We start from the raw sequence: 15,882 nt of genomic DNA on the forward strand, positions 1-15,882 counted from the left end.
ATGTGGGAAGGAGGCTAGGGCGAGTGGCCAGTGATGTCATTCTTCAAAGCTGCGGGGTGTTGGAGCTGTGTGGGTGACACCTGCAGAACCAAGCAGACACCAGTGTGAGAGGATCTCACTGCAGAGACAACAGAGCTGTCCTAGAAACATTAGTGGTTATGAGGGCCAGCTCTGAGGGCCAGCTCTGAGTGCCAGGCGCAGGTACAAAAGGAGGACACACTGCTGTGGGGGCGCCTGTGGCACTTACTCAGAAGACCCAGCTGGTGGTGGCTTCCCAGGAAAAGGACATTGGCATCAGGAGAGAGGACCTCCTTCATCCTGAATATATGCAACGGATTAAAAATCAAACATCTGGAAATACGCTTACCTGTTACTTGGGAAAACATTCTTGCCCCTGAAGACCACGCTGACTGATATCCTTGGCTCTGAAGGAAGAACCTTGGGGCTGAGAGGAGCTGAGGAGTCAGATGTCTCCTGCTGCCTCCAGGCCCCTTCGGTCTCAATGTCGGCAGCCAAGAGTGGTGGGAGTTGAGCCTTTACCTACCTGAACCAAAACCCTCTGAGGCCCATCTTCAGGAAAAGGGCGGCTGAGCAGAGAGCATTTCTCCAGAGGTTCTGATGGGAGGGTTTCTCTCATCATTTCCTTTAAGTTCTGTCTTGAGAGTTTGTAGCTGTGCTGTACCCTGTGTCAGGGACGATTCAAGTTTATTTCTCTTATTGGACTAGGTGGGGGGCTGTGGCTGAGGCTCTGTGTTACAGGGGGCTGAGTTAAGGGTTGTGTCCCCTAGACAACAACCTGTGGTCAGCCAAGACTGTCCTGGGCACTGGCTGTGGGGCGGAAGTCTCAACATGAGCCTGGAACCATTGTAAGTCCACTTAGCACAGAGCAGGCTCAAAGGAGAAAAGATTTGGACTGATCCATTACAGGTTATGAGAAAAGTGAATGAAGAAATAAAAGAAGGAAGAAGGCAGAAGAGAAAAATCAAGTCCTGGGAGAGAAAAAAAGACCGAATAAAAATATAAGAAATTAAAAGTTCAAGCTGGGGGCTGGGCGGGGGGTAGGGGGGCACACACCTTTGATCCTAGCGCTTGGATGGTAGAGACAGGCAGATCTCTTGAGTTCAAGTCTGGTACAGAACAAGTTCCAGAACAGTCTGGGAATCCTGTCTCAAAAACAAACCAAAAAAAAAAAAAAAAAGCTAAATTTTCTACTGAAGAGAAGTGGATCGTGTTGATAAACACACACATACACTCAGATGGGCACAGGGGAGGGAGTGAGGATGGATATCCTGGGGGTAGCAAGAGCCTTTGAGGTTCACAGGATTACGAGAGAGGGGATAGGGTGGAGCAGGTGGCAGACATGTTTGCCAGCCATCTGTCCTCATGAACGATGAGAATCCTCATACCAGAAAGTACAGCAGATCCAAAATGGTCCACGCCAACATATCGTGCCAAAACAGTGCATGCTGGGAAGTACTACCGGAAAAGCTTGAGCATCTAGAGCCACACGTCCTTCCTGTGGCTCGGAGCCTACCTTGCAGGGAATAGCATGTGTGGTAAACCCAGGCTCACGTTTGAGAGTCACGACTCTAAGGGCTAAGAAGGGTAGGAAAACTCATAAAGCTGTGGAGTGTCCCAGGCCTGTGTGAGGGGCACACACCTGCTACAAAGTAGCCACACTACACTGTTGGTCACTGGTGCACAGTAGTGGGAAGGAAGGAGGTAGGTTGAGAATCCTGTGGACAAGGCCATGTGCGTCGTGGCTGTCTACATGAAGGCTGCAGGAGCACCCTACTGTTTGTCCCTGACATGGGCTGAACCTCTGCTGTTCGAAAAGAATAGGGTCAGTTTCCAGGTTCGTTTTAATCTGAGAATTAGCATTTACAAGATGCCCGGTTTGCTGCTCTGCCTGTGTGCCAGCAGTCAGGTGGTTTGAGATTGTGACGGTAGCTTTGGCAGGATGTGAGCCCTTTATAGACTGACAGAGATTTCTGCCTCAGTGCCCACCCCTGCTCCTGTGTTCTCTCAAAACCCAGACCCAGGTCTTTGGACCTCTCATATGAATGCCCACAGCGACTCAGAGCCTCTGCTCTACCCCGCTGTGTCCCCATTCAGACCCCAGGGCATAGCCAAGGAAGGCCTGAGTAATTGTCCTGGCATCCTATGCCCATCCATCTTTCCTGTTCCTTCTTGCCCTCACACTGGGCCCCACAGCCCTTGTGGTGTATGAGCCGGGGAGAGGGTAGATACGGGGCAAGGTTATTTCAGGGACACTGGGTCAGGGTGGGTGGATTGGCACCTTTCTAGGGGCTCAGAGTGAGCATATACTTCTCCCCACTCCCTCTTGTGATAGTATTGTGGCTTCCTGGAGCTTCAGCTTGCACTCACCCTCCATTCTCTGCTTCTGTTACCCATGACTGTCCTCTCCCTGTCTCTTCTATTTTGAAGGGTTAGGACCACTCTCCTGTATGAGGCCTTGTCCTGACAGACCTGTAGTCACGCTGTTTTCACAGAAGGCCATATTCTGAGGTTTCAGGGGAGATACAGATGGGGGAGGAGGGTCTGTTTATTCTAAATATCCAGGGGTCACCATCTGGGCAGGTGCTGGACTAAGCACCATGTAGGCTGCTTTGAGAGTTCATGGGCTCCTCTGGGAAGCCAGTATGATTCCTGTCAGTTGTTCACTGTGGGGCGTTGACAGCTCTTCAGCACTTCAGTGAAAGCATCCTGGAATACCTGGCCAACCTGGACCAAGCCCCAGACCCCACAGTCAGGAAGGACACCTTCGGTGCCGACATCTTTGGCGCCTATGACTTTCTTTTCCACCACTGGCTGCAGAGCCGAGATGCCAAGGTACAATTATGACCCATGAGGGGCTCCCTCCTGCTTTTGCCCTTTCTCTCTGCTTGGGTGGACCTAAGGGGAGAAAGGGGCCCAAATTCCCTGATCGTGACCGATACTTACTTAGGTGATGAAGATCCCCTACATCTAACTTGGAGTCAGCCTGTTCTAAAGCTTGGTTTTGAGGCCTGGTCATTGTAGGTCCCTATGGCAACCACTCTCTGCCCTGAGACTGTGTCCTCCTGGCCAACTTCTGACCTCTTGCCATAGTTGCCCCATAGATGCACTGGTGACTGCCAGCCATCTTCTTGCCTTTAGACACAGGGCTCAGGGCAGTAGACAGGGAGGCTTTTGCTGTCCTTTCAGCTCCGGCTTGCAGTGGTGGCGGCTCTGGGTCCCATGAGTCACCTGCTTCCCAGTGAGAGGTTGGAAGAACAGCTCCCCAAGCTCCTCCCTGCAGTACTTGGCCTCTACAAGAAGCATGCGGAGACCTTTCAGATATCTAAGGTATTTACAGGGAGGGAGGGCACAGCAACACCAGGACCCCTCAGATCAGACCCTGCAGAAGCAACCCTAACTTAAAATGTTGTGTTGGGTTATGAGGGGAATGGCTACCTTTCTACTGTGCACTGGATAGGAGCCTGAGAACTTGCCCTCTGTCTCCCATGGTGACCCGTGACCCAGAAAACACATTTCTTTTTTTTTTTTTTTTTTTTTTTTTTTGGTTCTTTTTTTCGGAGCTGGGGACCGAACCCAGGGCCTTGCACTTCCTAGGTAAGCGCTCCACCACTGAGCTAAAACCCCAGCCCCCAGAAAACACATTTCTTAATGTGCCCCCCAAATTCTGGGGGTGACGGTAGAGCCTCTTCACTTGGGTCTTAAAGGGCATTAGTGTTGTCCTGGGCCTCACCCTAGGGCCTCACTTCCCTCTCGTGGGGCAGAAGGTGGACTGAGCCATCTCCTCCCTGTCTTGAGCAGAGCCTGGGCCAGATTCTTGAGGCAGCCGTGAACGTGAGCAGCCGCACCCTGGAGGTTCAGCTTGAAGCCCTCCTGGTGGCTCTTCACTCTCAGGTAGGCTGGAGATGGGTCCCTGGGGTGGCGGCTCTCATGGGATGGACTTTCCAAAGTGAATTGCCCGGCAGGAGCACAGGAGCGTGATTTGGAATAGGTGCTTCAGCCACAGCTGTGGAGTGGGCTTCCTGAGCACCACATGCGTGTGGCTTCCAGGCATGAGGCGTCATCTGTGCCATACAGTGTATTAGTTTCTTTTCTCTTGCTGTGACAAAATACTATGACTAAGACACCTGGTAAAAGGAAGTGTTTAATTGGACTTAAAGTTTCAGAGAGAGTCCAGGATGGTGGGCAGGGGCGTGGTGACAGAACAGCTGGGGGCTTGCATTGTGGTCTGAAAGGAGGAGGCTGTATTGGTCAGAGTTTTCTAAAGAATCAAAACAATTTGTGTGTGTGTGTGTGTGTGTGTGTGTGTGTGTGTGTGTGTGTGTGTGTGTGCGTGCGCGTGCGTGCGTGCGTGTGAATGTGCGTCTGTCTGTCTGCCTGTCTGTCTGTGATCTATCAGCATGGCTTACAGGCTGTGATCCAAGGAGTCCAACACTGTCTGTGTCTTGACAGAAAGGCCAGGGATCCAGCAATTGCTCAGTCCATGAGATTGGGTGTCCAAGTCTGATGCTGGAGTCGGTCCCAAGGACGTGCTAGAGTGCAAGTCTTCAGTCTGCGCTGGAATTCTGAGGAAGGAGACTCTAATGCTAGTGAACGAATGCCTCAGGAATAGGAGAGAGAAACTTTCTGGTGAGACTGAGGGCAGGCAGGTAGAAAGCAAAACTCTTTTATCCGTGGCCTTTTATGTAACCTGCTACCAGAAGGCGTGGCTGGATTCAGTGCAGATCTTCCCACCTCAAATGACCTAATGAGGAAAATTCTTCATAGCCAAACCCAGCTGCTTTATATGTGTGGATGTTTATATGTGTGGGTGTTTATATGTGTGGATGTTTATATGTGTGGGTGTTTATATGTGTGCATGTTTATATGTGTGGATGTTTATATGTGTGAGTGTTTATATATGGGTGTTTATATGTGTGGGTGTTTATATGTGTGGGTGTCTATATGTGTGGATGTTTATATGTGTGGGTGTTTATATGTGTGCATGTTTATATGTGTGGATGTTTATATGTGTGAGTGTTTATATATGGGTGTTTATATGTGTGGGTGTTTATATGTGTGGGTGTTTATATGTGTGGGTGTTTATATGTGTGTGTGTCTATATGTGGATGTTTATATGTGTGGGTGTTTATATGTGTGCATGTTTATATGTGTGGATCTTTATATGTGTGCATGTTTATATGTGTGGATGTTTATATGTGTGGGTGTTTATATGTGTGCATATTTATATGTGTGGATGTCTATATGTGTGGATGTTTATATGTATGGATGGTTTATATATATATGAATGTTTTATGTGAAGTTTATATGTATGTATGGTTATATGTATGGATGTTTATATGTATGGACATTTTGTCTGCATGCATACTGCACCACGAGTGCCTGTGGAGGCCAGAAGAGAATGTCAGATCCCTGAGACCTGGAGTTACAGATGGCTGTGAGTTGCCATGTGGGTGCTGGGAATTGAACCGAGGTCCTTTGGAAGAGCAGCCATCTCTCAATGCTGAGCCATCTCCAGTCATAGTTGCTTAGGTTTTACTTGGCTCCAGATGTAGTTAAGTAGACAGCCGAGATGATGGGCCATCACAAAGGCAGAGAGAGCTAACTGGAAATGGTGTGAGTGTTTTGAAACCTCACAGCCCACCCTCAGAGACAATACTTGATCCAACAAGGCCACACCTCCTAATCCTTCCCAAACAGTTCCACCAACTAGGCCACACCTCCTAATCCTTCCCAAACAGTTCCACCAACTGGGAAGTAAAGCATATGAGCCAGTGGGGAGTAGTCTCATTCAAATCCCTGCTTACAGGAACTCCTGGATAGGGGCAGCAGGCATGGGCACTCCGAGGATAGAGTGTGGCACTGAGCGTTGGCCCAGGAGGTCCTGAGGAGTTTTAGCATGGCCACTGAATGGTAGTGGTAAGCAGAGGCCTGAGGCTGCCTGGTCACCTCAGGAACCGATCAAGAGAGGAGAGACATGGGGTGTCCTGAGACACAAGACTCTACTGCAGGAGAGATCATCTGGCTGGGCATCTTCCCTGTGGGCCAGGAAGATGGAGAAAGCTGCTGAACACAGTGTGCCCCAGCAAGGGAGTACGAATCTGTGGAACTTTGTGGTTCAGAGTAGGAAGACGGAAGTGGCCTTGGTGGATCTCAAGGAGACTTTCTTCCTTTTTTCTTTTTCTTTTTTTTTTTTCTTTTTTTCGGAGCTGGGGACCAAACCCAGGGCCTTGCGCTCGCTAGGCAAGCGCTCTACCACTGAGCTAAATCGCCAACCCCTCAAGGAGACTTTCTTAAAAAAAAAAAAAAATCATTGCTGGGTGTGGTTGCACACACCTTTAATCTCAGCATTTGAGAGGCAGAGTCGAGCAGGTCTGTGAGTTCGAGGCCAGCTTGGTCTACAGAGTGAGTTCCAGGATAGCCAAGGCTGCACAGAGAAGCCCTGTCTTGACAAACAAACAACAAAAAAAAACACCACAACAGAACCATGCATTTTGTAGGAAAATGGACAAATCTTCCTTTGTTAAAAAGTTTATTGTGGGGTTGGAGAGGTGGCTCAGTGGTTAAGAGTACCGACTGGGGGTTGGAGATTTAGCTTAGTGGTAGAGCGCTTGCCTAGGAAGCGCAAGGCCCTGGGTTCGGTCCCCAGCTCCGAAAAAAAAAAAAAAAAAGAGTACCGACTGCTCTTCCAGAGGTCCTGAGTTCAAATCCCAGCAACCACATGGTGGCTCACAACCATCCGCAATGGGATCCGATGCCCTCTTCTGGTGTGTCTGAAGACAGCTACAGTGTGCTCTCATACATGAAATAAATAAATCTTTAAAAAAAAGTTTATTGTGTGTGTTTTGAATGAAAACAGAAACTTTTTCTTGGTGTAGTTTGAACAAGAGCAAATCCAAGTTTGAATTCTCTACTTTTTTTTCCCCCGTGTCGTCTATCTATTTGAGTGTCTGTGCTTACTGGCCTACCTGCTGTGTGTGTTTGATATGACCCTGACACCTTTGGTTTTGCCTCTCTGGTGTGTGTTTCTGCTCTGTGTCTGTCCCCAATAAAGTTCTTTGCTCTGTATTTATTAAACAGCAGAAAAAATAGTGTGGGGGGAGGGTCAAAGGACTTTTCTTTTTACAGAAATCTTTGACAGTTTTACAAGGGAAGAAGAAGTTACTGACACTGACTAGCACCCAAACCACACAGATGTTGTCAACCTATCTATATCCACATGTCACTTTCTGTGTTTTTTGTTTTGTTTAAGATTACTGTCAACCTGTTGACAGCTCTCAACAAATGATTACCACAAGATAACATTATTCTGGGTCAGGGTCTGGGAAGAGTATATAGCTTAATATTAAAGCTGTATGTTATCTTGGGTTGTAAAAGCTGATGACAGGAAATCCAAGGTGGTAAGGTTGGTCACATTGTTCTCGTAAAGGCAGGTTAAACAGGCTGAGTATAGTTCATTGATCACAGTGTTTTGTTTTTGTAATGAGTATGAGTGTTTAAAACATTTTTTTTTGGAGCTGGGGACTGAACCCAGAGCCTTGCGCTTGCTAGGCAAGAGCTCTACCACTGAGCTAAATCCCCAACTAAAACATTTTTAAGATTTATATATTTTATTTTTTGTTTATGAGTGTTTTTGCCTGCATGTATGTCTGTGCCAGATATGTGCAGTACCCATGGTGACCAGGAGAGGGCGCTGAGTCCCATTAGACTAGAGTTACAGTAAGCCACTGTTTGGGTGCTGGGAATTAAATTTTGGTTTTCTGGAAGAGTCACTATAGCCCTTAACTTTTGAGCTGTTTTTCTAACCCCTAAGCACATAGTCTTAAATGATCTCAAGGCATGTGAATGACTTGGCTGCATACCCTGGCAAGAGTTTAATCTCTTTGGAGGCAAGAGATAATTCAAGAAACAAACAAAAAACCATCATGCTCCCCCCTCACTCCCTCCTTCCTTTCTTCCTCCCTCCTTTCCTTCCTCTCTTTCCTTCCTTTTGTGAATGAATGAATGCTTTATTCTAGAAATGGCTGGTGTTCAGCAACTTTTCCAATCACCTGGAGTTTGTTCTATTGCTGATAGAAGCCCGGATCTGTTTCCTTGAGACCCAAGGGTCAGTTACAGCCTCATGGTTCAGTGGTTAAGATAGTTGTTGCTCTTGAAGACTGACCTGGGTTTGATTCCTAGTACCCACCCCCATGGCAGCTCACAACTGTCTAAGGGGATTTCACACCCACTTCAAGTCTGCTGCAACTCTAGTTATAGTTGTAAACTGAGCTGGGTGCTGAGAATTGAACCCAGGACCTCTGGAAGAACAGCTAGACCTCTTAACCACTGAGCCATCTCTCCAGTCTCCCTTTAAAAAAAATTTTTTTTTGGTTCTTTTTTTTGGAGCTGGGGACCGAACCCAGGGCCTTGCGCTTCCTAGGCAAGCGCTCTACCACTGAACTAAATCCCCAACCCTAAAATTTTTTTAAAAAACAAAAACAGCAACAACAAAATACCTTTCCAGTGCCCCCAGGTGAGGTAGAGCCACCCACCTGCTGCACAGCGGGACCTTGACATGACAGCGAGTCTGTCACCTAACCACTGTCCTGTCTCCCGGAGCAGATCTGTGTGCCTGTGGAGTCTTCCAGCCCCCTGGTGATGAACAGCCAGAAGGAGGTGCTTCGCTGCTTCACGGTGCTGGGTGAGTGGAGGCTCTGGTGCTGTCTTCTGTGTAAGGAAGCCTCAGAGGACGTATCTGAGCCGAGAATAATAATAATAATAATAATAATAATAATAATAATAATAATGATAATAATAATAATAACTATAACGATAACTATTATCATTTATTAAAAACAACACAAAACCAAGAGGCTCTCACTGTCCTTTTAGCTCAGCTGGCCTTGAGTTCATGATCCTTCTGCCTCAGGCTCCCAAATGCCAGAATTACAGTCATGGGCATCAAGCCTGGTCAGCTGACCTCTTTGAGGAGGGTAATGGCTTCTTGACCCAGGCTGAGGAGGGGTTAACTCCAAGGTCAGTAACCACTGGCCTCTAGCAGAGTCTTGGTCTTGGTTACAGCCCGCAAGAACCTGATCTTCATTGAAATGTGTGTTATAGTTCTGCTTCTCTCCACTAGAGGCTTCTGTCTCCCATTTCACACATCCCTTCCTCATCCACAGCCTACTGATTCGCATCCCTGCACGTGGCTGCCTGACTGTCCATCAGGCTGGCCCTACCTGACCCTCCAGTTACAGCATCTTTCAGTGTGTCTTCTGGAGCCTAGTGGTCTAGATCAGTCAGAGCCTGGTCTACCAGATCTGTCCCTGGTGCCTGTATCCTGTCTCAGCCTGCTTGCTAGCTTGAGGTCAGGCAGAGGCTTGTGACTTGGCATCAGCACCCACCTAGGGCTTGGAGGGAGGGAAGGCCAGGAGACTGGTTCAGCTGGCCCAGAGTATCGGGGGAAGGAAGGCCAATTTTACTGTCCTTGACACTGGTTCACAAAGGTGAGAGAACTCACCAAGGTAATTTCCAAAAACTTCCCATTGGCAGTGATAGAGGTCCAGGTTAGAGGTCTGTCTCTGAGGGGTCCCTTGTGGCTCATCATGAATTAAGTTGGAATGAGCCCACAGGTCCTGGTGACCTCAAATCTGTGTCTCACATGGGGTGCCAGCTCTTTGTTGTTAGAGTTCCCTGTGTTAGTCTGTCCCTTCACTTTATACAGTCACTCAAAGAGAACACTTGGGAGATTGATGACCGGGGAGTTTAGGCTCCCATATCCCCCAGAGTGTTTTGCCTTCCCTGTCCTGGGAAGCTCCAGCAACAGAATGACCAAGGTGAACAGACCCAGTCCTGGCGGGCTCAGGGTGCAGGTGTGGAGCAAGGAGCAGAACCTGTTAGACAGTAGTATCCGATGCCTGTGTCGCCCCACAGCCTGCTGCTCTCCCGACCGTCTGCTGGCCTTCTTACTGCCCAGGCTGGACACCAACAACGAGAGGCTCCGCGTGGGTACACTGCAAATCCTGAGACACATCGTCAACTCGGCTGGTGAGTGTCCCCTGTGCCTGCAGGCTGGCCCCCTGTCCATGCGTGTGGACGCTGGCCACCTGTGGCATGGCTACTGTGCGATAGGACCAGGGAGATGTCCATCGTTTGGATGAACATAGCATCCCAGTTGGGATTGTTTTTAGTGGTATATTTGTTTTTGGTGGTCTTCACAGTTGAACTGTGTTTTAGTCAATGCCGCGATAAGACATCCCGACCGAGGTAACTTACCAGAAGAGGAGGTTCATTCGGAGGTGGGGGACGATGAAGAGCAAGTGCTCATGGGTAGATATTTGATAACTGGGAGTGGCCTGGGCTTTAGAAGCCCCAAAGCCTGCCCCCAGTGACTCACCTCTTTCAACTAATCACATCTCCTAATCATCCCCAAACTTTTCCACTAACTGGGAGCTAAGCATGCAAATATATGAGCCTATTGGGCCATTCCCATCCAAACATGGCAGATTTAAAACTTGGGGTTCCACACATGCTGGGCAAGTGTTCTACCTTTGAGCAGCACTTTCAGCCCCCAGTTTCCTGCTTTTAAGGGAGACTTGTTTGATTAGCAATAAGTTTCATAAAGGTAATTATAGTTGTACACGTGGGTTTATGGTTTGGTGAATTCCATTCATGCTCTGTCAGAGGTCAGGAAAGGACGACCAGGGGTCACATTGGGTAGCATTAGATATGGAGTTCAGAAAGGTACTGCCTGGGGCTCTTCCTGGCAGTGGTTTAAGGCACCAGAAGTAGACTCTCGGTTGCATTTTTTTAGAGTGTATGTGCACTCGCGCGCGCGCGCGCGCGCGCGCACACACACACATACATCAGCACATGTGTGTTTACATTTGAGAATTCACCAATGGATTGGAATCCAGGTGAAAGGACACGTGAATTGTGAAAGGGTGTATAAAAAGTAAGTTATTTTTCTAGTCCCAACTCTGTTTGGTTGTTTTTTTGTTTGGTTGTTTTGTTGGTGGTGGTGGTTTTGACATGGCTTCAGTATGGCCATTCTAACTGTGGAGAAGTTCACTGAGGTGTACAACATTCAGGACTGGACAAGTGATGTTTGACTGGATACCTTAAAATTAATTAATTAATTAATTTATAGTCCTGACTGTCTGAGATCTCTCTGTAGATGATGGTGCCCAGGGGCCATTGCCAGTCAGGAACGGTAGCTTCCTGCACAAGAAGGTGTTGCTGTTGTGCACGTTGTATAAGGAAAGAGAAATTGCACAGTGTGGAACATCTTGTATCTGGGCTTATTTTTCTGTGAAATCCATAGTGCGTTAATCTCCAAGGTACTCATTTGTTAGCAAGGGATAAGTGGATTCTTCGGTTTCCTACTCTAATGAAGACCGCTGCTGTTTGTCTTTTCCCTGTGCACGCTTAGGGGCTGTGTGTCTGGGAGCAGAGTTACAGGTTGTAGGTATGCATTTGCCCTAATACATTCTGTTTTTCCAAGATACCTAATGAAGCCAGTCCTTTGCATCCTGGCCAGAGTAACTTGTTTTGCAGCAAGCCACTATTTAGCTGTTATACGTTCCAGACTGACAAAACAAACCATCTTCCCCAAGGTTGCCCAAATCAGTAAAATCCTGAGACGGGTAGGGACGGAGCACAGACATACTTTTTCTGTGCCTTATGTTGTCCCTTTTAACACTAGGGAGCGCTCTCAACTCAGGTTTGCATCATGTCTGTGGACTTCATCCTGTAAGATAGGAACAGGACAGTAACTCAGGAACAGAAAGCTGACCGTCATCCGCTGATCCCTGAGAAACCCGAAACCCTAGGAATCTCAGAGAGTCTCAGCTAGGATACAGGGGATACGGGTTAATTTTAAATTTCTTAGCCTTATGAGTCACACCTCCAGATTCCAGAGGCTAGCGATGCTTAATTTGTTTTTTGTTTTTGCTTTTGTGTTTTTGAGACAGGGAATTCACTAAGTACAGCAGGCTGACCTTGAGCTCATAGAGATCTGCCTCTCCAGTGCTGGGATCGGAGGCTTGCAACCACCCACTGTGCCTTTGAAGATTTTGCTTTTTTGGTTTTAATTCTTTTATGTGTGGGGGTGTTTTGTGTGCATGTATGTCTGCGTGGCACTTGCATATCTGATGCCTATATCAGAGTGTGTCTGATACTCTGGAACTGGAATTACAGATGGTAGTGAGCTGACATGTGGGTACTGGGAATCGAACCCTAGTGCTTTTTTTTTTTTTTTTTAAGATTCATTATATTATATATAAGTACACTGTAGCTATCTTCAGACACACCAGAAGAGGGCATCAGATCTCATTACAGATGGCTGTGAGCCACCATGAGGTTGCTGGGATTTGAACTCAGGACCTCTGGAAGCCAGTGCTCTTAACCACTGAGCCATCTCTCCAGTCCCCACCTCAGTTTTAAGGTCATGACTATTCTTCAACATCTTCTAAATACTGCACGATTTGCCTTGGGGCAGATTTAGAATCTCTGTTGTCTGAGCTTTTACAGACCTCTCCTTTTTCTGTATTTTATGTTATTTCTGCCAAGATTCTGAACAGCTTTGTTGTGGGGGCTCCAGAGGGGGCAGAGGTTGTTTTGAACACACTAGCTTCCTGTGTCAGCCTCCTCAGCTGTCTTGGTGTCACGATCCTCCCGCTTCCTCCGGAGCATTGGGGTTACAGGTGTGTATCACATCCAGTGATAGCCATTTATAATACCATGTAAAATCTATCACAAAAGGTGAAATCCACTGTACAGACATACAAACATACAGCACGGCTCACAAATTTAAGTGTTCTCATTGCACAGGGGCCAGGCTAGTGTTCTGGGCATCATTCCAGTGTTAGTGTCTGTGCTTCGGAGCCAAGCACTTAGTGGCTGTTTTCAATCTTAAGTGTTAGGAGATAAGTCTGGTGGGGGCACACACCTTTAATCCCAACACTGGGAGGCAGAGGCAGGCAGACTTCGGAGTTCAAGGTTAGCCTGGTCTACAGAGTGAGTTCCAGGACAGCCAGGGAATACACAGAGAAACCCTATATTAACAAACAAACAAACAAACACACACACACACACACACATACACACACACTCACACACACACATACACACATACACACACACTCACACACACATACACACATACACACACACACTCACACACAGACATACACACACACTCACACTCACACACACACTCACACACACACACTCACACACTCACACACACATACACACATACACACTCACACACACACATATACACACTCACACACTCACACACACTAACACACACACTAACACACACACTCACTCACACACACATACACACTCACACACACTCACACACACTCACACACACTCACACACACTCACACACATACACACTCACACACATATACACACTCACACACTCACACACACACTCACACACACTCACATATACACACTCACATACTCACACTCACACACACACACATACACACATACACACTCACACACATACACATATACACACTCACACACACTCACACACTCACACACACTCACACACACATACACACTCACACACACATACACATATACACACACTCACACACACACACACTCACACACATATACACACGCATTAGGCATAAAAGGTTATGTTGCTGGTTTTCAGCAAGAAGGAGCCCGCAGAGCAGCAGCAGCTCGTCTGGATCGTGTGTGAAACACCCAGACTTCAAGCAGACTGGTGACTGACAACCAGTTCAATCACAGCACCACTGGCGCGACTTCCCCAGAATCTGAGCCACTTTTCTCTGTACTGCCTCAGCCACCAACCAGTTAGCTTTTTAAAATGCTGTGCTCAAGTCACATTCCTTTAATTACTCAGTTTCCTTATTATGGGTATGTGAGTGCCCATCACATCACGGGGGCATCAGAGGACAGCTTTCAAGAACTGGCTCTCTCCTTCTACCGTGTTGGTCCCAGGCATGGAGCTCACCTACCAGTCTTGATGGCAAGCACCTCCACTCACTGAGCTACTGGCTGCACCCCCACCTTAGCTTTTTATCTTTTTCTTTTTCATCTATTTTCAATTATAGCTGTGTATGTCGGCCTGTGGGGATGTACACATGAGTAAGTGCCCACAAAGACCAGAGATGCCTGACTTCCCTGGAGCTGGCTGGGAGCCACCTGATGTGGGGTTTGGGAAATGAACTCATTCCTCCGGAAGAACAGTATTTGCTCTTAACCACTGAGCCATCCCTCCAGCACCCCATATCCACTGAGCCATCCCTCCAGCACCCCATAACCACTGAGCCATCCCTCCAGCACCCCATATCCACTGAGCCGTCCCTCCAGCACCCCATATCCACTGAGCCATCCCTCCAGCACCCCATAACCACTGAGCCATCCCTCCAGCACCCCATATCCACTGAGCCATCCCTCCAGCACCCCATATCCACTGAGCCATCCCTCCAGCACCCCATATCCACTGAGCCATCCCTCCAGCACCCCATAACCACTGAGCCATCCCTCCAGCACCTCCCATCCCCTTTAAATTCATCATCCTGTTCATCGTTTGCTTAGGCCATGGGTTGAGAAATGAACCTTGATTGTGTATCCAAAATCTGTACGCCACCATGATGTAATACTTCATAGGAAAGAGGGATGGGATTTGGAGAAGACACAATCTGAGCAGAATTTGAATTCTGTTCCTAGTGGCCTCAGTATTCTACACTGCGGCTGCCCCCGAGGTGCTGGTTTGGGCCCCACACAGCACCTCCTCTACCCCTTACTGGTACTGTGCCTTCATGATGGCCTCTCCTGAGTGAGCCAGAGGATGTTCTTTACGTGTGGTAAGGCGAGCTTAATTGGTAGGGAGGGCTGAGCATGCAGTAAAAACTCTCACAGATCTGGGCGCTCTCAGAGTCAGGCACCACTCAGCAGTGGGCAGAAGATAGGACAGATGCCTCAGCTCTCTTCGTCCGGGGCTCCTGTTTAAGGCATTTCCCTGGTCCCTTCAATCTGCAGTGAACTGCTCTGTGCCTCCCCTAGCCTTGCAAGGTTTCCACCCAGAACACTGCTTCAGCCTCCCAGGATTAGAGAGCGTAGTAGTTCTTCATGCACAAGGACCCTACAGAGGATTCAAAATCTCTCTTAGCTTTTGAATTAGGTATAATGTTATTTGGGGAATTGTTTTTCTCCTTCAGAGCAGTGGGCTTGTGCCCATTTCTCCTTCTACATGAGGACCAAGTGAGGCCAGATCCTTTGAGGCCTGGACTTGAAGGTAGATGTGGATAGGATGACCGAGCAGTCTTGGTTGTTTCTTGCAGCCGCTCAGATGGAGATTAAGAAGCCCTTTATCCTCTCTTCCATGAGGCTGCCTCTCCTGGACACCAACGATAAGGTAAAGGTGGAGTTAGCCTGGAGCATCGTTGGGATAGACCGGGCTGTTTGGCTTGTCACGAGCAGCCAACAGAAGAGGGGCCAGAGCACTGTCGGTTCCTATCCTAGCAGTCTCTAGGCGCCAGCAGTCAGAGAGAGACCACCCTTTCACACTGTCTTAGTGAACCATTAACGAGCCTAAGCCACCTGAGGGCTGGTGCCTGTCATAGGCCCAGTGCCCCAGCGTTCATGAGAAGGGTTCAGAGAACGCAGGCAGCAGGTACACTCACTACTTTAATCTCAGGAATGGCTTAAGTCTGCTGGGGAGCTGAGCACTTGGGAGCCCGAGATAGGAATTCCTGGCTATCCTGGGCTACTAACTAGACCTTATCTCAACAGCAATCATCTGGGAAAGAGCCCTTGGGACAGGGTTGATACCATGTGGCCTGTAGGTCCCCACCTGAGTTCTAGCCTTTGACTGAGGGAGATGAC

The 15,882-nt window shown here is 48.1% G+C and overlaps 1 protein-coding gene and 1 non-coding gene across 26 annotated transcripts in view; one reads left to right on the plus strand and one right to left on the minus strand.

Annotated features, from left to right (window-relative positions):
* Mroh1 (maestro heat-like repeat family member 1) overlaps nt 1–15,882 on the plus strand; it is a 70,194-nt gene that overhangs the window by 23,167 nt on the left and 31,145 nt on the right. For all 25 annotated transcript variants that reach the window (XR_015623672.1, XR_015623670.1, XR_015623665.1 and 22 more), the window contains 6 exon segments: nt 2,702–2,853; nt 3,208–3,348; nt 3,820–3,912; nt 8,623–8,701; nt 9,934–10,047; nt 15,339–15,412. Coding sequence is in view for 12 of the 25 variants with exons in the window: in NM_001432123.1 (NP_001419052.1) it covers nt 2,702–2,853; nt 3,208–3,348; nt 3,820–3,912; nt 8,623–8,701; nt 9,934–10,047; nt 15,339–15,412 (653 nt within the window). In the remaining 13 variants the exon portion in view is untranslated.
* Nucleotides 12,787–12,893, minus strand: LOC120093924 (U6 spliceosomal RNA). The gene has a single exon (XR_015626294.1). It is a non-coding gene; the product is annotated as a U6 spliceosomal RNA (small nuclear RNA).

Source organism: Rattus norvegicus, chromosome 7, assembly GCF_021556685.1.
Source record: "Rattus norvegicus strain SHRSP/BbbUtx chromosome 7, alternate assembly SHRSP_T2T, whole genome shotgun sequence".
Classification (NCBI taxonomy): Eukaryota; Metazoa; Chordata; class Mammalia; order Rodentia; family Muridae; genus Rattus; species Rattus norvegicus.